General features: G+C 51.9%; 1 protein-coding gene across 4 annotated transcripts in view; it reads right to left on the minus strand.

Annotated features, from left to right (window-relative positions):
• The window catches only part of ADGRD1 (adhesion G protein-coupled receptor D1), a 172,725-nt gene that overhangs the window by 114,083 nt on the left and 37,195 nt on the right, over window positions 1-21,447 (minus strand). For all 4 annotated transcript variants that reach the window (XM_012455940.2, XM_012455938.2, XM_012455937.2 and 1 more), the window contains 6 exons: window positions 20,613-20,677; window positions 19,303-19,458; window positions 13,771-13,830; window positions 10,841-10,958; window positions 9,820-9,930; window positions 7,004-7,079 (listed from right to left, as the gene is read on the minus strand). In XM_012455940.2, coding sequence (XP_012311363.2) covers window positions 7,004-7,079; window positions 9,820-9,930; window positions 10,841-10,958; window positions 13,771-13,830; window positions 19,303-19,458; window positions 20,613-20,677 — 586 coding nt within the window. The remainder of the gene's footprint in view (window positions 1-7,003; window positions 7,080-9,819; window positions 9,931-10,840; window positions 10,959-13,770; window positions 13,831-19,302; window positions 19,459-20,612; window positions 20,678-21,447) is intronic.

The following is a 21,447-nucleotide window of genomic DNA, read 5'->3' on the forward strand; positions in this document are numbered from 1 at the left end:
AGCCAGGCACTTGAAGTGCAAGATTGAAAAAGGTGCTCACACCCAGGCTCTGGTGAGTGAGGCCCCGAATGACCCCGAGGCTGACCAGCTCCTTTAATTTTGTGCCCTCAGCCCATTTGCCTGATTTGATCCCAGCCCTGCCTGGCACACAGAGGTCACCACGTACCCATTGCATGAATTTGAATTTGGGGTGACTACACAAAGATGCGTGAGACGTGCGGTCACCAGGCCCCCTGCAGTCACCCAGTCACAGAAGCCAGTGCTTCTGTGTGGGCCTCGCCTGGGTCCTGTGTGCCTCCCCCATCTGCCGTCCAAAGCACTGACTGACTGAGGAATCTGTAGGTGATGCCCACGGAACCACCTTCGGGACATTCTGCAGAGCCCTGGGAGCTGGGGCACCATCTTTTTCCTCCCTCAATTTGTTTTTCCTTCTAACTAGATTCAAACACCATGTTCAGTGACCCTGCCTGGGATGGGCAGCGGGGCTCATGGAGCAAAAGCATACCCCACCCCAACCCCAGCCTCTGCACTGCCTCCTTACACTCATCCCTGAACCAGAGCAGGCCTCCAAGAAGCATGCAAAATTACTCCTGGAATTGCAAATACAAAGTGTTTACCAAGATGGCGCCATAGGAATGAACACCCTGTCTGCTCCTGCAGAAGCTCCTTCCTGCAGAGCGTCACCAGTTCACAGGGTGTGGAGCAAATCAGGGGCATCGAGTCTCAGACCTGTGAGTGACAACAGACGTGACCGCTCTACCTGGTGATTCCCCTAAGTGACCATGTTATTGATCCAAGCCCACAGTCCAGATGACACATATGGAATAAAACACAAACTTTAAAAAAAGAAATCGAAAAGAAAGCATCACTCTAGGTCCATGCTTCTCACCCATTTGGTTCATTATAGCCCCTCTGAAGAGGCTTTTCAGACTTACTTTCTAAAAAACTTGCCCAGAAAGTTTTAGTCCCACAGAAATACAGGCTATGTTTATGTACAGAACATACATAAACATTCTGCTCTACAGAACCACAGACCCTTGTCATATCTCAGACGTTTCCCCAGAATAACAGCATTCACCTTCTGAGAACATTCATCACGGAGCATGCATAGGGCAGAAAGTGAGGGTGGGCTCAAGGCTGCTGGGACCAAGGCAGAGCCCCGCGGCACCAAGCCTGACTCACCAGCAGAACCTCGGCCTCGGCTCTGCCCCACATGTGACTCCAGGGCCCTGAAACATGCGGGGCGCTTGCTCCAGCCGGAGCCTGGTCCTCACTCTCTGTACCCAATGCCTCAATGCTCATGGCCTTTTCCGTAGAGCTCTGTGAACTCAACACCTATGCAATTCCACCAAACACGCTGGAAAAACCATGTTTCTAGCAACACTTAGGGCTATGCCATTAGCCGGCAACAGAGTCACAACCATGGGCTTCAGACCCTAAACATGCAACGTGATTCACCCTCGGCTTTCGCTCTGTGGATGTTTCCCAACGGCGCAACCAGTGGCTGCCATCTCCCTCCCAAACTCAGCTTTCCCTCCGTGGACATTTCCCGATGGCGCAATCCATGGCCACCATCTCCCTCCTAGACTTGGCTTTCCCTCCGTGGACATTTCCCGATGGCACAACCAGTGGCCGCAATCTCCCTCCCAGACTCGGCTTTCCCTCTGTGGACATTTCCCGATGACGCAATCAGTGGCCACCGTCTCCTTCCCAGACTCGGCTTTCCCTCCGTGGACGTTTCCCAACCACGCAACCAGTGGCCGCCATCTCCCTCCCAGAACAGAAGCTCCCTCGGGTCCAGATGCTTTCCCATTTGGTTTACTGCTCTCCGAGCTCCTGGAACCAGGCCTGACACAGTGGGTGCTCAGCACACGTGTGAGTGAGTGAGTGAGTGGATGAATCTACTCACAGGCAGGTAGTGATGACTTAGATCAACTTTTAGGAAAAGCATATGGAAAACATTAAGTGAGAACCTTCAGTGAACACAAATGATATGAATGCAAACCCGGAGTGGTTTCCTGGATTCCGGGAACACGTGGCCTCCGCCAGGCCCAGTTTGGTAACCAGTGTGATATCAGACATCAGCCAGGTCAAGATGAGAATGGGGCTAGACGCCTCCTTACGAGCATTTTTCCTCTGGTAAAGGTGGGGGCAGAGGCAAGGTGGGGCAGGGCAGGGCAGGGGCGGTACTGGCTTTTCCTCTGCCCCTCATACCGTCTCCTCCCACCCTGTCCTATGCCACATTAGCCAGGATCCGGGCTCCCTGCCTTTGTGTGCTAAGTGAACAGGAAGCCCCAGGGAGGTCAAAGGGCATCGGAGCAGACAGTGAGGCCAGGACTCTCGCTGTCCCCCACAGCCCTCCACTCCTGAGTGCACCTTTGCAAATCCTCCTTCCTTCAACGTGCCCCAAGCTACTACCCAGCCCCATGGAGCCGCACTGACAGTCAGGCTCTGCGGCCTCACACTGCGCAGCACAGCTGAGCCAAAGCCACACCGCTACTCCGCTCTGCTTTCGGTTACACGGAGAGGACTTAACGTCATGTGAGGCTGAAGAGGAATGCTGAAATCTCCCAGCATGTGCAGGAGACTGGCTCAGGAACTCAATCCAAAGACGTCAGAACAAGTGGAGTAAGAAAAAGGGCTGTGATTAGATTATCTGGAGAAATGTCAAGTCTCCACAGTTACCACGTCACATTGGGGAATGAATAAACATCACAAATGAAAACACTCCCTGGTAAAAGAACTACTTGATAACTGGCTCCTGTTGACACATAGCTGTGTGCCCATGGAGTCCCCCACCCATCCGTCAAACGCTGCTTTTCACCCACCCTGAGCGGGAGAATTCAATGCCACCCTAGGAAGACAGTGTGAAGGAAACGCCAAATCTTGTGAACGAGGCGGCATGTGGCGGCATCTGTGAGTGTGATCTTGGATGACAGTGAATTCCTGAAAGAGACCTGAGCCCCTGACTAATACAAACAGCAGAAGAGAGAGCACTGAGGATGACAGGCGGACTCCTCAGCGCCGATGCTGCCTGGATGATGATGCTCTCTGTATCAAGCAGTCTTGCAGCAAGGGCCTTTCAGGAGAGGACTGCAACAGCCATTAGTCCTGCCTGCGCCAGGAACCCCGCAGCTTTGTACTGTGAATAGTCAAACCTGCGGGAAATTTGCCAGAAAACAGTACAACAAATGCACTTCACCTACACCTTCAGCTCTATCATCTGCCATGTTCACTTTATCTGGCATGGTCACACTCACACTTGACACACACACACCATGCACATACATGCAGGCCTACACACATTCACATGTACACATACATCACACAAATGCACACACAAATGCAGACACACACATCACACGCATGCACACAGCACACACGTGCACACATAACACATATACACCACACAAGCACACACGATGAACATGCCCCTGTGCACACACACACACATATACACGCACACACGTGCATTTCCTTTTTGCTGAAGCACTAGTGGTGCCTTGGCGGCATCCAGCATGCTCCATCTCTACATCCGTCTCCTAAATATGGAGACCTCCTACATAACCATCAAATGATCACACTCAGAAATTTAACGCGGACCCTACAAGATGCCCTAATGCACAGCCCAGAGTCAACTGCACACACGCCACCCACTGTCCCTCATGTCCTCCAGAGCTCCGCGTCTCTCAACCCAGGAACGTGCATTAGCTCCGGCAGCGAACCTCTTAGTCTTCCCAGTCTGGAACTGCTCAACCTATTTTCCCTTGAACCCAAACCACAGCAGCGCCAACATCCCTCGGCTCAGGTGTGTTGAATTGCTTCCTGGTGAGGGGCATCTGGCCATGCGTCTGACAGGAGGATGCCATAGGAGGCATGGCTGTCTCCCCGTGACGCGACAGCAAGAGACATGGCCCCCAATGGGTCCCACGTCGACAATGTGAGTGTGGCCACCTGGCTGCAGGAGTTCAGCAAATATCCCCATTACCAGGCACCCTCCTACCTGGTGACAGCTAGAACTTCTCCTGCTGGCCTGTGCACGCACGGATGGCTTCTGCCTGGATCCATCACTGCACTGAGGGCTGTGGAACTGTGACCTACTGGTTCCATCGATGCTCTGTGTTACCCCATGGTGACTACGGACAGACACTGAGCCAGGTCCACCTCCCCACTCATCACATGTGAGTCCCTCACAGCCTGGGGAGAGGCCCTTCTCTCTATGGGCCATGGCTTCCAACTTCACAGGAGGAAAGGGAGCAGGCGAGTCTTGGCCCCGTCTACCTGGAGGAACTGCAGTCCAGGTGCTGGCCAGGCCTAGATCAAGCACCGGTAGAAGCTGAACAGTCTCCATCATTACGGGGCCCGGCAGTGAGCGAGACTCAAAGGACCCTCGGGGTACAGGCAGCCTGGCAGGAACCAGTTAAGCCCCCACCGGGCCATGGGTGGTCAGATGTCGCCCCTGCAGTCATCACAGGGGCCCTGGAATGGTCTGCCTGGGCCTGGTCGTGGCAACAAAAGTTTCTCCTAGCCCAGACCCCACCCTTCGTGCACTGAGACTCACTTACTGACTCAGAGCCTCACCCCCGTCCCTGGAAAAGGAATTAAAGGACATCACGGCAGCAAAGCATCCTTTTATCCTCACGACACACAGTGGACATATGAGGATGACAGTGCACAATACGAAGACAAAGACGGAGGGAAGCCCACTGCAGGCAGGCAGAAGCCTGGCACATACCCGTGCTGTCAGCACGACCACTGTACTAACCTGCTTCTCATCATTCTGGGATTTGATTACTGCCTCAGAGGCAAAATGGCGCAAATGCCCAATCAGCTCACAAAATCACGAAAGCAGGCACTTCTGTGTCATGGTTAAGAATACCAAGCACTGCTTACACAATTAACTCATTCGGTCCTCCTCGCAACCCTCAGAAATCAGTGCTATTATTATTCCTGTTTTAAGAGGAGAACACAGGCCTCAGACTCAAGTCATTTGCCCAAGGTCACACAGCTAAGGAGGACGCCTGCCGGAGGAGGAAGCAGGAGTCTGGACCTAAATCTATTCTATTAACCAGTTTGTCCCCTCCAGTTCCATCCACTTCTTCTGCCACAGGATAGAATGTAACAAACAAGTCCAGAGACCTTACTGGGTGAGCTGTTTGGATGATTTTTTTCTAGGCTGATTTTGACGCCAAGGCATCTTTGCACTAAGTGCTGACTCGAGACCTTCACCTGGGCTGAAGACCCAACTTCACTGTAAATGAAAAACATGTTCCATCGCTGCAAAGCAATTGTGTTTTGGCTTCAGCACATAAATGTGCCGCTGATGAAACTTGTTGTGGGGCTGGTGTCAATGCTGACCAACCAGGGATGACCTGCCTGTATGACTTCTGGGCCCTCAGTTTGCAGGGGGCAGTCAGAGTTAGCTACGTTGTTCTGGGACACAGTGGCCTGAATCCTGGGGCTCTAGTGTCCTCTCTGCAGACATCTGGGCCTGTAAGGACCGCAGCGAGAGGGCGAAGGCTGAGGCCCTGGGGACAGGCGAGACAGACTGTCTTCCGTCTGCAAGGCTGTGGGCTCCTCAGAGCAGGCCCGCCAGCCTCTCCTCTGCCCATCCCTGCCAGCGCTGATCTAATGGAGGATCTGGCAAAGATCTGCAAACTGCAGCTCGTGGGCTGGCTGCCTGATTTTGTAAATAAAGCTGTACTGGAGGACAGCCACTCACCAGTTCCCTCAAATACTGTCTCTGACTGCCTTCACCCTGTGAGGAAAGAGTTCTGGAAAGCCACGGCAATTTACAAGCTGGCCCTTCACGAAAGAGTTGGCTGAACCTGGCTGGAGTCAGATTCTGGCGGTCACAGTGAACTGCCCCTGAAATGTGTGCACCCTGCATCTGGAAGCAGTCCTCTCACCTTCTGTAAGTGTGGGCAGTGGCACAGATGCCGCCCTCTCATGCAGGCTCTGTCACACAGTGACACCTCGAAAATGTACATCTCCTACATTTCACCAAAAGGCCAGTTTCGTGGTGGAAACTTCAGCAGGAGGGGCCAAGGAAGGGTCAACTTTTCATTCACTATCTTGGAAAGATTTCTCCAAATAACTGAGATGCATCTTTATGAGGAAAATAGACTGAACTTTCCTTGGACCACTTTTCTGAAGAATTTTGGAAATCACACATAAAGAGTGGCAGGTCCCCCACTTGCCTTCATTAGAAGAAACTAGGTAAGCATGCAGGCTTTCCCAGAGAAATCTGACCCAGAAGATGGCGTTTCTTCCAGATCAGAAAATTATGACTACATTCCTGGGGAAAGAGGCCCACCCCCACTCCTCATTTCCCTCGCCCTCCCCACCCTCCCCGTCCCCCTTGCAGTCCCCCTGCCCTTGCTCTTCTTCTGGGTCCTCAGGACCCAAACCCACATGAACCAATGCTGCAGGAGCCAGCTCTGGTCCTATGCAGGGGCCTGTCTGGAGGACAACAGAGGCAGGAGACAGACAGAGCAGGTCTAGACAGCATCCTCGGGGTTCCTGGGTCCAGCCATGCCTGACGCCCACCTGCTTCTCCCTTCTTAGTCCCCTTAGCCCTTGGTTTCCTGGCCTTCCACTTAAGCTGGTGTGAGATGGCTTTGCCCATCTGTGTGTCTGCCCATGACTGATGCAGGCAGGTCTGTTGTCTTTCATTCCACAGCAGTGGAAACTGAGGCTCAGAGAAGTTAAGTCTCTTGCCAAGGTCACACAGTTTGGTCCAGGCAGGTTGGCAGGGTCTCCTAGCTGTGCTCCTGACTTCCACTCTGCCAGCCTGGCCCTGAGCCTGCAGTTCCTGAGTGCTCTTCAAAATGCTGCACATTTCCTTGCCTGAGTGGTGAAATGCCCGGCGCTCATGTCCAGGGTTCTTGGACACGGTGTTGTGCATGGGTGTGACCACGTGTAGGGCAGGCATCCCCGTGGCCAGCCACCTAGCAGACCTACGCACACCCACACCCCTGAGCTGGGCACCCCCGAGACTCACTTGGTGTGGGCAGGCCGGATGTTGTTCAGGTAGTAGTGCATGCTGTGGTACAGAAGACCCACGACAGTGGTCCAGGCTGTAGAGAGAGCAGAGTGGCTGGTGCTGTCAGTGCTCCAGGCCACAGGCAGGAGAAACACAAAGCCCCTCACCCCGACATGCGTGATGCCGCCCCTCACTCACAAGAACCCTCTGGGGAGAAGGAAGTGAGAAGGACACTAGGGCAGAATTTGCAAGGACCAAGACTGCAGCAACTCTGCAGCAACTCAGCAGCGTGACAGTGGCTCCCTGGTCCATCCCAAGCCAGCTCCAGACACGCAGAGGCTGAAACCCCCCAGGGAGAGCCAGGCTCACCCAGGGCATCACACGAATCTCAGAGACCCTGCAGGTAGAAGGCTCCTGCAAGCCAACGGGAGGCAGTGCCAGCCTCCAGCCTTGCCCCGTGAGTCTGTCCCGTCTGCCCTTGGCATGTGGAGGATTTAGGGCACCACAGAGTGAGGCAGAAATGCAGGTTTTCAAGGGGCAGCAGCCACCGGGACACCTTTATGCCTTCACCTGGCCACACCTCTATTACATCCAGCCATGAAGCAGGATCACGTGCTCTTGCTATTTCACTCCATGGCTTGGCCACAGCTCTGCTCATGCGGCCCAGAGATGCTGGTAGATAATGGCACCATTCCTGGGCCCTCCCCGTTGATGCTGGTGGATGGTGGAACCGTCCCTGGGCCCTCCCCGCTGATGTTGTGGATGGTGGCATCGCCCCTGGTCCCTCCCCGCTGATGCTGTGGATGGTGGCATCGCCCCTGGTCCCTCCCCGCTGATGCTGTGGATGGTGGCATCGTCCCTGGGCCCACCCCGCTGATGTTGTGGATGGTGGCATCGCCCCTGGTCCCTCCCCGCTGATGCTGTGGATGGTGGCATCGCCCCTGGGCCCTCCCCGCTGATGCTGTGGATGGTGGCACCGTCCCTGGGCCCTCCCGCTGATGCTGTGGATGGTGGCACCGTCCCTGGGCCCTCCCCGCTGATGGTGCGGATGGTGGCATCGCCCCTGGGCCCTCCCCGCTGATGCTGTGGATAGTGGCATCGCCCCTGGGCCCTCCCCGCTGAGGCTGTGGATGGTGGCACCGTCCCTGGGCCCTCCCCGCTGATGGTGCGGATGGTGGCACCGCCCCTGGGCCCTCCCCGCTGATGCTGTGGATGGTGGCATCGCCCCTGGGCCCTCCCCGCTGATGCTGTGGATGGTGGCATCGCCCCTGGGCCCACCCCGCTGATGCTGTGGATGGTGGCATCGCCCCTGGGCCCTCCCCGCTGATGCTGCGGATGGTGGCATCGCCCCTGGGCCCTCCCCGCTGATGTTGTGGACGATGGCATCGCCCCTGGGCCCTCCCCGCCGATGCTGTGGATGGTGGCATCGCCCCTGGGCCCTCCCCGCTGATGTTGTGGATGATGGCATCGCCCCTGGGCCCACCCCGCTGATGCTGGTGGATGGTGGCATCGCCCCTGGGCCCTTCCTGCTGATGTTGTGGATGGTGGCATCGCCCCTGGGCCCGCCCTGCTGATGCTGTGGATGATGGCATCGCCCCTGGGCCCACCCCGCTGATGCTGGTGGATGGTGGCATCGCCCCTGGGCCCTTCCTGCTGATGTTGTGGATGGTGGCATCACCCCTGGGCCCGCCCCGCTGATGCTGTGGATGGTGGCATCGCCCCTGGGCCCTCCCCGCTGATGCTGTGGATGGTGACATCGTCCCTGGGCCCTCCCCGCTGATGCTGTGGATGGTGACATCATCCCTGGGCCCTCCCCACTGATCCCTGGGCCCTCCCCACTGACGCTGGCAGATGGTGGCACTGTCCCTGGGCCCTCCCCACTGATGCTGTGGATGGTGGCATCGCCCCTGGGCCCTTCTTTTGGCTTCTGGGGTAGGGACATCCTGCCTCTGTTCCCAGGAGCAGGGCATACCTGATGTTATGCTAGGTAAGGACAGGGCAGAGAACAAGTCAAGGCACCTTTCCTACAGACAATCAAGACGGTGGTGGGTGCAGGGGTGGGCTCCCCACTGCAGAGGGAGATGTGTGGTCAGAGCTGTCCTGGTCCCCATGCCTAAGGCAGAACCCCAGGAAGGTGGCATGGCCTCTGGCCAGGGCGACAAAGGCAACAATCTGAGGCTCTCCCCTGCTTGCCCGAGGCCCTCAGGGAGGAAACGAGAGGGAGACGTCTGCAGAGTCACAGTCGCTTTTCCAGGAACCAGGGAGGGTGGCGGTCACTGTAGCAAAAACGGCCAAGGCCGTCAGGCTCCCAACAGTGCTCCCTGGTCAGAGGCAGGGGGTCCCCTGAGCCTCATTTTTTATTATGTGGCTCGACTTGGGCCTGCACAAGAATAGAACCCCAGGTTCCTGAATAGGCGAACCCCTCACCTGGCCCACAGCCACATGAGCAGGGAGGTGAGGCGGCCCCATCTTTTTAACTTTGGCTGACCAGGCGTGTGCCGATTAGAGAGGATGTAGGTAGGATGACTCCCCAGCAGGCCAGAGTCACCAGGTGAGCAATTGTAAATGCTCCCAGACCCCACCCCAAATTCCAGTTCCATGGCCTGGAGTGGGCACAGCATTGGCATCAGTAAGGAACCTCTCAAGGGCATCCATGAGCGTGGCCCGAGGACACGACTGAGAACGCTGCCCAGAGCCTCTCCTGCAGGACGGGACAAGCAGCCTGGGGGAACGCCGCAGCTCACTGGCGCAGTGGACACCCACCAAGGCCGGGGGACTCTTTAGAAAGACTGTGGGAGCCACTCTGGCAGGGAGTCTGGCACAGCCACACTCACCGTGGCTGTGGAAGGCCTCGTGGGGAATCTGGATGAAGCTCTGCCCGCAGGCCGGGAAGCGGTAGTGGGAGGAATTCATGGTCTTGGGCAGGACTTTGGCCACGGAAAACTCTGCAGTGGAAGGAGCCAGAGAGAGCGGAAGTCCCGTGAGAGAGCTCAGAGGCTGCAGGAAGTCAGAGTGCAAAACCCCATTCCATCTGCTTTTGTATTTTAACAGATCAAGCTCCCCATGGGAAGTATAATTACCTTTAGAAAGCAAGGCCTCAAAAAAAAAAAAAAGGAAAAAGAAAAGAAGAGCTCAGGCAGTGACTGCCGCGGTGAGGTTTGGCATTCCAGCCCGCGCACCACGGGGCTCATCACCTGGGGCAGCCCCGCCCAGCACAGCGCCCCAGCTCTCAGGGATGATGCAAGGATGAGCCTTGCCCAGCGATGCAGTGACATTGGCTCCTCTCCCAGCACAGCAGGCGAGGGCAACGTGGCCCCGAGGTGGAGGTCTGGGCCAACAAGCTGCACTAAAACTAACCCGTGTGGCTTGCTTCAGCCCATTTTCCCCAGCTTGGTTCTTGCAGCGAAGTACCAGCATTATAATGAGCTCCAGATAAAGACTTTTAAAACCAAAAGGCCATTACCTCTGCCTCTACAATTAGACAATTGTGTGACAATTATCCTGGAGCACAGTTGAGAGCAAGCTGACTCCGGAAACCCGAGGCTGCCCCTTTTATTCCACAGACTCTCACAGGCACTGCTGCTTCTGCCTCCTGCTCTGAACTGAGACCACCGCCCCGAGCCAGGTCTCCTAAGTCACTGGGAAAAGCTCACCGGCCTTGTGTGCACATCACGGCCGAACACGCCCACACTGATCTTGACCACAGGTTTTCCTTCCAAATGTGGTTTGCACGGGGCAGCGCAGTCAGGGAGACAGAGTGTGGCTCTCCACTAAGGGTGTGAGGAGATGGGCAGCAAAACGCCGCCTCCAGCCCCTGCCCCTGCCATGCAGCACACCCTTATAAGCAACAGCTACCTGCCATGGCAGAGGAGCCCTCCACGGTGACCTGGGGCGCGCTGGCGTGCAGGTTGGAGGATATGTGGCCCATGACGGTGTCAATGGTGTCGACGAGACTCAGTACCACGGTGCAGTCCTGCAGCAACACAAGCGCCAGGAGCCATGAAAATCCACCCACTCAGCAGGCAGGCACACCAAGCACACAAAATCCAGCTTCCCCATATCAGCCAAGAGGGAGGAAGAAGTCACATGACTGCCATTTTCCATGGTTCAGGAGGGGACCACATGGAGGCCACACACCCGACTGAGCTCACTGAGCATGGACACAGCCCAGGTGGACCCATCATCCCAGCCATCGTTGGCTTCTGTGTTTCTACATTTAGACACGGGGACTGAGGGGACCCTACCCCTGGTCCTGCGTCCTCCCTGAACTCACAGAGCAGCCTTTGGCACATTCCAGACCCTCCCCCGCCTCCCTGTGCTTCATGAGGAGGAGCTGATCGCTCCAAGGTCCACTCCAGGATGGGGATGCCAGCAGCTCTTCCCCTTCTCCATGAAGGGTGGCTGCTTCTGAGGTGCCAGCACCCCGACTGCCTCTGGCTTCCTTGACTTCCCAGGTGCTCTCCTTCTGCTCCAAGAGCCCTCTTTCAATTCTTAGCTCCAGGGCAGAGGATCCTGGTGGATACTGCCCCCAGGAAAGCAGGGACCCTCCGGCCCCCTGAACTTGCAGACAGCTCAGGGCCCAGTGCTCAGAGCTCAGTGCACACATCCGCTCTCAGGCTGACTGCCCTTATCCTCAGACACACGTCACCAGAGGAGACACCTCCTAAGTCCTGCTGAGCTGGTCTGCTGAGCTCTGCCTTCACTGTTTCTCTTCTTTCCGCCTTTCTGGGGAAGTACCTGTCTACTGCTAAGCCCTCAGCATTCTCCCACAAACGTACACTCCAGGAGAGCCTAATGAGCTGCAAATAGAATGCTGAGGCCAATTTTAGAAATGTTCTTTTAGGCCTATGGCCTGATTTCAATCAGCCAGGCCCAGTTAAGCACAGGGAAGTCTGTGTTTCTGGCATGCAGTTCTGTGGGGTAGAGACTGGTTCATCTGTTCTCTTTACTGGCATATTGGACCCTGCCTAAGTCTGGACAGTTTCCTGGTTATTCATATTTTGTGACAGATTTACACTATTTTGCACTCAAAAGCAGTTAATTTAAAATCATGCACAAAATACGTCTGCCTGGGTCTTCCATCGGCTGTTCTCCAAGTGTTCCCCACCCTGTAGCTTTGGATACAAAGTCCCCTTGAAATCATGAAAAAGGTCATACCTGCTGAAAAGTAATTGGTTTATAGGTAAGACTGTATCCATCTTATATTCTTGAGCCTTTTTTTCTCCCTTTGCCAATGTTACACCTAATCTCATTCCACTTGAAATTGTTCAAACAAAAGTTTATCAAATGTAAACTCTAATGCAATCTTATTAATAACGAGAAAATAAAATGCCACTTCTGCCTCTCAAACTGGCAAACAGTTTTAAATATTATCGGGGCTTAGGAGAATGAGCACTTTAATATCACACTGGTGTGGTTAGTACCCTTCTGGGCCAAGGCAGTTAAGAGTCCTCCTCACCCTTCTCTGCCCCTGCCTGGCAACCCTGGAAGCCACATGTTGAAAAGCCAGCACTGGAAGATGGATGGAGCCAGTATCCCTGAGTATCTGGCTGGAAAAGAGGCTCCTCTGACCCACTCTGGACTCTGCATGGGGGAGAAGTGAATTTCTACTGTGCTGAGCCACTGAGATGTGCAGATCTCTTTGTTACTGCAGCGCATCCTGGCCTGGCCTGACTAACAGTGTTGTAGGTGAATACAATATCACCAGAAAGTGATATTGATATAATTAAGAAAAAACAAATTAAATCAAATATACAATATGTTTGTTGAATATATACGTACATATATAAGTGAACTGAAATTCACTTATCTATGTATGTATATACAGACTATAAGGAAATTATAAGAGTGTTAATAATCTCACAGTTTAGGATTTGAAGTGATTTTTATCTTACGTTTTTTATTATCTGCATTTTCTAACTTCTCCACAACTATTTACTTGTTTTCTTTTTAAATAACTACAATCAATAGTTAGTTTTAGAAATAAGGGAAAAATTATTTCATTCTCCTTTCTAGTTGAGTACAGAGAACAAGAGAAGCTTTTTCTTACACCTTGATCATGAAGTACATGTTGTCACGTGTTCTCCTTTTCTTACTAAATCCAGTGACTTTTAACGTAAAAATCTTTTTATTATCATTCAAGAATGATGTGATGGTAAAAATATACATATTATATAAAATGACCAAAATAAACCAAATACACATTTCTCATGGGAAAAAAACCATCATTTCCTTCTTCCGTGTTTAGGACATTAACACATTACTGATGTGTGTGCAATTCTTTTGCCGTAGAGGACAAGGCATTTTGAATAAGTTGAACATCTACTCAAAATGAGCTCTCATATCCCAGATGTCAGGACTGGGAGACACATCATTCTTTTTATGGATGTAAACTGGGCCATATTATGCCACTTCTAGGAAGACAAAATGGTTCCCAAGGCACATACATTTTGAAGATCAAAATGTTCTTTTTTTTTTTTTTTTTGAGACAGAGTCTCACTCTGTCACCCAGACTGGAGCGCAGTGACACAATCTTGGCTCACTGCAACCTCTGCCTCCCAATTCAAGCAATTCTCCTGCCTCAGCCTCCCAAGTAGCTGGGATTACAGGCAACCCCCCACCACCATATCCAGCTAATTTTTGTATTTTTAGTAGAGATGGGGTTTCACCATGTTGGTCAGGCTGGTCTCGAACTCCTGACTCAAGTGATCCACCCACCTTGGCCTCCCAAAGTGTTGGAATTACACGCACGAGCCACCATGCCCGGCCATGTTCTTTACTCTTACCTCTGAAACAGCAGTCCAACCAGGCAGTAGAAGGACTTCTCCCATGGCTTTTAAGAAGGCCTAAAGGTGGACAAAATGACACTGTTCAGCACCTATCCTTAGGTGACAAACTTGAAGACCTTGAGTTTTCCCCGCATCTCCCAATGGGTCTCTATCAACCATGAGTTCAGTTTAATGCACAGCAATAAATGAAAACAGATGAGGCACGGGCCACATCGTATTTTACAAAGCCCTTTTATATATGTTATCTTATTTGCTCCCTGTGACAGCCCTGGAAAGTCAGTGACCAGCTCCAGAAAGTCAGAACAAACACTGCTCAGTGACGGCAGGAGCCCTAGCTCAGCGTCTGGGGGACACCACAGGCCCTCGGTGAAAGCCTGCTGAATGAATGGACGGATGGGAAAACCATGGCCTGCTGGATCTGCTTTTCTCAGCGTTAGAAACCAAACTGATGTTGAAGCACTCATGTTAACTGAAAGTGACCTCTTTAGAAAGCAGAGGCTACTCGGGCCCTTGGTCAGCTCATCTTAAAACCATGTTTAGCTGGGCTCATTATTATGCTAAGGAAACAATGAAATTAATTTCTACCGTTTCCTAATCAGGAGATTTAAATGAAAACGTGGATTTTCTACTTCTTTTGAAAAAAGCAGAAGCTTGGACACCCCCTAGCCCACATTCCCATAAAAGCACAATTGACCACAGCTGAGCAGCTCAGGCTTCATGGCTGTGTCCTCAGCTCCCCCAGACCACACCACTCCCCACTGCCTCACGCCCTGTCCATTTCACTCATCTGCATTATTCACACAGGCTCTTAACTGTTGGTCTCCAACTATCAGCACCAGAATTAAACTTAGAGGCTGACCCAAATCTCCCACATTTCCACCAAACTGCCATCTCCAGAATACGCACCTTCTTCCTCACACTCTGAGACACTAAATATTTAGAGAACACTCCTCACTCATTCATTCATCTTTATGAGATCAACATTTTTTGAGACCTTAGAGTGCAAGGCCTTAAGAATTAATGAAATAGGAAACGATCGCCATCCTGTCTGCATTGAGCTGGAGCACGGGCAGCAAACTTCTTAAAGCGTCACATAGGAACGAGGTCAGGCCTCACGGGTCATGCCCTGTGTCACAAACACTCAATTCTGCCACGGCAGTGCAAAAGTGGCTGTAGACAATACAGATTTGGCCCAAGAGCCACAGGTTGCTGATTCTTGATCCAGAGCAGTCTGTCACACAGAAATATAACATGAGCTACATTTATCATTTTAAATTTTCAAGCAACATATTAAGAAGTAAAAAACAAAAAGGTGAAAATTTTAATGATATATTTTACTTAGCTCAAAAACCTAAAATATTATCATTTCAATACAGAATCCATATGAAATTACTAATTAGAAATTTCCCTTTCCTTTGTACAAAGTTTTGGAAATCCAGTGTGTATCTTACACTCAGAGCACATCTCTAGTTGGACGAGCCACACACAGCGCATCACCACCTCACAGTACAGTACAGGAAACGACTCCTTGCCATTTTCCTGTCCAGCTGCTAGTGGACAAGTGAGAAGCCAGGACACCACAGAAACTTGTATAAAGGGGCCGGGCGCGGTGGCTCACACCTGTAATCCCAGCACTTGGGAGGCTAGGAAGGGTGGATCATTTGAGGTCAAGAGTTCAAGACCAGCTTGGGAAACACAGTGAGACTCCATCTCTACTGAAAAGACAAAAAATTAGCTGGGTGTAGTGGTGAATGCCTGTAGTCCCAGCTACTTGGAAGGCTGAGGCAGGAGAATCACTTAAACTCAGGGGTGAAGGTTGCAGTGAGCCAAGACCACGCCACTGCACTCCAGCCTGGGTGACTGAGACTCCACCTCAGGAAAAAAAAATAGAAATTTGTATAATGGATGTCAAAAACTTCTCACTGGGTCAGAGATCAGTGGGGTTTGGGTAAATCTGCATGATTCATCTCCAGGATACCCAGCCAGATACCCCAAAACAGGTCTACACCAGGGGTCCCACACGGATGACACACAGGCTGAACCTGCCTCGTTGATGTCTTTTATTTGGTTTGCACATAATTTCATTTAAGGTTTCAGTTCACTGCCCACTTCTTAAAATTGGGAGATTTTCCATTTTAAAATTCCAGGTATGGGGGTTTTCTTGTAAAATCAGAAGCAGTAACCCTACAGGTTAAGGACAGGTGGCATTGAGTAGCAGGTTACTGCTGGCTGCAGATGAGGCGGTGCATTCAGGCTGCCCTACCTCTACTTCCCACTCTTGCTCTGTCTGGCCCAAGGCATCCATTTCCTTTAGTCCCTCAAGCCACGTGAGTTTGCAAACTCTGACTCTCAAGTTTAGCTGAGGGGAAGAAGGAAGAAAAGCACCAAAGAAAGTAAAAGTGACCGAGCTTAGAAACAAAGTGTTTCCTATGTAGACCTGCATTGCCATGTGTCTTCCAAACCAGACAGCCCATGAGGATACGGAGATGCCTCAGCCTCCACCCACCTCACTGCACGGAACACCATCCCCACCCAACACTCCCAGCCCCCACACCTGGGCTCTACAGAGGGCAGCCCTGCCTGGCCTTGTCTGGGCACTTGCCTGTCTGGCCTTGGCCCCAAGTTCTGCTTGCCTCACTCTGCCCCCGCTTCACTCCTGCCAGCCCCACCACCAACTCTTCCGAGAGCCCTGCCAGCCTGGCCACTCCCTATCACGCTCAGTTCAGGGACCTGCTGGGTGCCGTGGCCACAATGACATGGCTAACTGCTGCCACTGCAGCATCAGGTGCGACACAGACCCTTCTAGACAGTGATGAAGAGATCACAGTCAGGCAAGCAGTGGGCCACAGTGTCTCCAGGCCTGCCCTAGGGCAGGACACACCCTTCTAGAAGATTCTAAGGAGTGACCTTTAGGACCAGCACTCCACAGGCAGCTTTCCAGAGAACTGGACATGGCCCAGGTCACAAGCCCCACGAGGACAGGGCAATGCCCGGCATATCCATCACACATCCCCAGTACCAAGCCCAGCATCTGGCAGACAGCCGAGGCTGCACAATGTACTTAATTAATAAAGTCATCAGTGAACCCACTCATGAGAATGCAACTGTGGCTCATTAAGCCATCCATTTTATAATTAATGAAGCAACCCACCCACAAGTAGGTGTTTAATCAACATTCATCTAATTATTTAATCTCGCTTGGACTCCTTCCTTCCCTAGACACCAAGAAGCACAGAGGGAGCCTGGACTAAGTGTCTGCTGCACATTCCTGAGGATGCTTCAGGGTACCCATGGCTAGTCAGAGGGGAGGGCGCCCAGGCCCAGAGTGGGTGTTTATTGAGTGCCAACTGTATACCATGACTAGTTAGCCGGGAGGGCACCAGTGCCCAAAGTGAGTATTAAGCCCCGACTGCATTCCGTAACTATAGGCAGGGCACCAGTCCCCATAGTGTGGGTGTTTATTAACTAGTAACTGCACAGAAGGCACCACCTGTCACAGTGACGCCTTATAGCCCAATCACAATGGAAACAAGAGTGTTAGTATTTGTAAAGCACTTACTACATACCAAGCCCTGTCCCAACACCTCAGACCCGGTCTTGTGTGTACAGGCATAAGGACCTTCCAGCTTGTCCACATCCGCTCTTTTTTTAGACAGAGTCTCGCTCTGTCTCCCAGGCTGGAGTGCAATGGCGCGATCTCGGCTCACTGCAACCTCTGCCTCCTGGGTTCAAGCGATTCTCTTGCCTCAGCCTCCCGAGGAGCTGAGACTACGGGTGCATGCCGCCACGCCCGGCTAATTTTTTGTATTATTTTAGTAGAGACGGGGTTTCACCATGTCACCCAGACTGGTCGCAAACCCGAGCTCAGGCAATCCGCCAGCCTCAGCCTCCCAAAGTGCTGGGATTACAGGCGTCAGCCACCACGCCACACCCGCTCTTTCCACCTAACACGCGGCGGGCCCTTCACTTCAAGAGACCGGAAGAGCTCCCACACTGGACAGTCTTGGCCCCACCCTAGAGCTCCTCCATGACTGGCTGAGCCAGGGGCCAATCTCACTCCCCTTGGTTAGTGATTGGTCCAGGTATGGTCATGTGGCCCAGCTCTGGCCAATGAGATGTGAAGGGAACTCTGCAAAGGGAACCATGGGAAAGATGTCCCCCTGACAAGGAGGGAGTCTCCTGACCTGGTCTTTCCCTTGTGGACGTGCTAGTGTAAGGCGTGGGTGCTGGGGGCCTGCAGCCCGGCGGGAAAAGGGACAAGTGCCGAGAGGATTGCAGCAGTGCTGGCCAGTCCCTGCTGTGAGTGAAGACTGAGCTCGTGAATCCTAGGGTTCCCACCTCTGGGCCTCCTGTTGCCCGAAGCAAGAGGCTCAGGCTTGAGGGGGTGATGACAGGTCATGGAGTCTGAGAGGGGCTTTAAAGGGAAGCACACGGAGCTGCAGGACTCAGACCTGGCTTTGACCCCAGCTCCACCACTCCTGGCACTTGGTCATCCTGAATCTCCAGAACTTGGCATTTTCTATGAATGAATGAATGAAATCTGAGAAGTCTAACTTCTCTTATATGACAGAAAAGCTGCTGGGAACCTCCCTCCATTCCAAGATGTCTCAGGTCCCTGAACACAAGGCTCTGCATGTGCTTTTTGGGGTGTGTCTTCAGCAAGGAAATCAGTAAGAAGTAAGAACTCTTAAAAAGTGCTCACCATTTACCCAGCACATAGGAACCCATCCGTGCACGGAGGAACCCATTTATCCCCGATGAGGTACGTGCTGTTACTTCCTCTGCATCTCAGAGGAGCCAAGTGAGGCAGAGATGTTACCTCACTTGACCAAGGGCAGATCACAGAGTAACGGCAGATCAAAGGTCAACGTGGCCATGGGGCTCCATATACCCAGCTCCTAACCCATATGCTGTGCTTTCAAGCTGAGCCAGTCTCAAAACCCATTCTGTCTCTGCATCACCAAAAATGAGCCCTAGCCCTCAAACAGAAGACAGCAAGGCCATGAGAGCCCACAACCCACCTCTGCCTTCATCTGGAAACTACTTGGAGGAACAACAAGAGGAAGCATCTTGATTTTAACACCATCAATGTTGCAGACTCTGAGTGTTTAGACAGCTTTGGGGATTCCCACTGTGCACAGGCTGTGGTCCATGTCCCATGACTAGATCTGCGAGTGAGGCCCCTCCACCTTTTACCTGTTGCCAGGGGGCAGCAGAGTTTATTTAGACTAGGAGTTGCCAACCCACATGCCCACAGGGGCCAGGTGGCTGCACAGGGGAGATCAGGCAGGTTGGGCATTGAGAAATCACAGCAAAGGCTCAAGTGCCCCTAAAGGAGGTTCCGCTGAGCTCTACAGAGCTGGCCAGAAGGGCCACGCCAGCTGTTCCTTCATGGGAAGCCTGAAACCCAAACTTTTAGGTGAAAGTTCCTGCTTTTTTAAACTTGATGTAGGTCAAACAAAACATGTCTATGGTCCCGGTGACTGTGCTACCCCTGGTCCGCCAGACACAGACATCAAAGAGCCTTACCTTTGTGAGATTCAAGGCCGTCTCCTCTGAGAGGGACTTACTCGGTAAGCTGAGGGATAAATTTTGGAGGTAACTCAGTTCAACTCCTGGACTTTGGAAGTTTTTTCTCTCTTCTGTCAGGTTGGTTATGATGGGATGGTAGGCATCTGTGGACGTCTGAAAGAAATTGGCAACATGAGTTTCTACTAAGAACTAAAACCAAAATATTATGCAGAAATGTAATGTGTCCTACTCTGGATCAAAAATGCTTTTATTATTTTTTTTTTCAGACTGAGTCTCGCTCTGTTGCCCAGGCTAGAGGGCAGTGGTGCAGTCTCAGCTCACTGCAGCTTCTGCCTCCCAGGTTCAAGCGATTCTGCTTCCTAAGCCTCCCAAGTAGCTAAGAATACAGGCGTGTACCACCATGCCTGGCTAATTTTTGTATTTTTAGTAGAGACAGGGTTTCACCAGGTTGGCCAGGCTAGTCTCGAACTCCAGACCTCAAGTGATCCTTCTGCCTCAGCCTCCCAAAGTGCTGGGATTACAGGAGTGAGCAACTGTGTCTGGCTGCTCTTTTTTTATTTATAGAGATGAGGTTTCACTATGCTGCCCAGGCTGGACTCAAGCAGTCCTCCTGCCTTAGCCTCCTGAGCAGCTGGGACTACAGGCGTAGCCACCACGCCCAGTTGGTCAAATGTTTTTATACCATGATAGTAATATAGCTCCTACTATGTACCTGACACTTCTGTGAATATTTTGCTTATATTAACATTTCATCCTCACAACAACCTTATGAAATAAGTCCCCATTTGATGGATGAAACTAAGCACAAACAGGCTCACACAAAAATAAGTGGTAGAACTTGGATTTGAACTCAAGTAGATGGGTCCGAGTCTGTGCACTCACTATTATATTAACCTTCTCAAGAACGGACAGTTCTTTAATTACAAACACTAATTCCAGATGACAATTTTTCTATATGAATTGAGCTTTTCCTCTAACATCAAATGAAAAGGGCACAGGGAGAAGCCAAGCAGGGTGGATTCCTCGCTCCCCACTCACGGTGCCCACCGCCCCAGGAACGAGCCCAGCATTTCTCCTTTTGGGCACCTGAGGTTCCCGGTGACAGGAACTGAGAGTTTCCCTTCAGTCGCTCTCAGCACCAAGAACTAGTGTTGCCGTTGGCCTCCCTCCATTTGCTATTTCTTCCCAGATGATGCACTGCTGACAACAGAGAGCCCAGACACCTAATGGAATTTTACCTCTCCCGGCAAATAGCCCAAGCAGAAAGATGTCAGCAAGGGGGGGCCAGGGAGGATGCACCTGCTCACCATGGGGTTTGCTGTTGGTGTCATGAGGAGGCTTGGCAACGCTGAAGACAACAAAGCATGCTTTCCTAGAAAAAAAAACGTTGGATTAAGGACTAAACCGTGGTCACTTTTTTTCACCCCAAGGAAGACCTGTCCTTATTACAAAATGTACTGGCTTCAGACACATGGAAGAGAGTCTGAGAATGTTTTGAGGAGGAATGTTGCTGGAGATAAATTATGGGCTAGGAAATCAGCTGAATGATAGACTGTATGGATTTCCCCAGGTCACACTGTTTTCCATTTGTGTTCTAAATTGCTTTTGAACACCCCTCATGCAAGTCAGCATATTAAAAGATGATTTTATACAAGGACTGCCAATTTCAAATAAATAAACTGAAATAGATTTCAACTGCATCCAGACTGGTTGGAGATAAAACAAGGAGTACTGCAACTTGCTGGGCCAGCACAGACAGGAGCCCTGGGGGTGTCCTCCTCTGAGATAGATGAAGTGACAATAGACCCCAGTAAAGTGGTAGAGGAAACTCTTCCTGAGCCCCTTCTAGCCCAAGGATTCCAGTTATTCTCTGCACTCAGACTCCATGGGGTTAATTATGAATAATTACAAACAATGAAAACATTTAAGACTAAAGATTAAGCTGTGAGTTGCTGTTCTCTGCCTGTTCACCCCCAACTATTTCTAATCCTGCTATTTCCTGATGAGAACAGACTTAACCTGATATTCTACTTCATTTTTGGAAAATCTCTTGAAGCTGCTTTAGATGAGCTGAGGAAATGACATCATCACCCCTTGCTGGCTGCAGGAGTGACTGAGCCCTTGGGTTTGGGTGGGGCTGAG

The sequence above is a fragment of the Aotus nancymaae genome, unplaced genomic scaffold, assembly GCF_030222135.1.
Source record: "Aotus nancymaae isolate 86718 unplaced genomic scaffold, 86718_ANA_hifiasm-v0.15.2.pri h1tg000021l, whole genome shotgun sequence".
NCBI classification, from domain to species: domain Eukaryota; kingdom Metazoa; phylum Chordata; class Mammalia; order Primates; family Aotidae; genus Aotus; species Aotus nancymaae.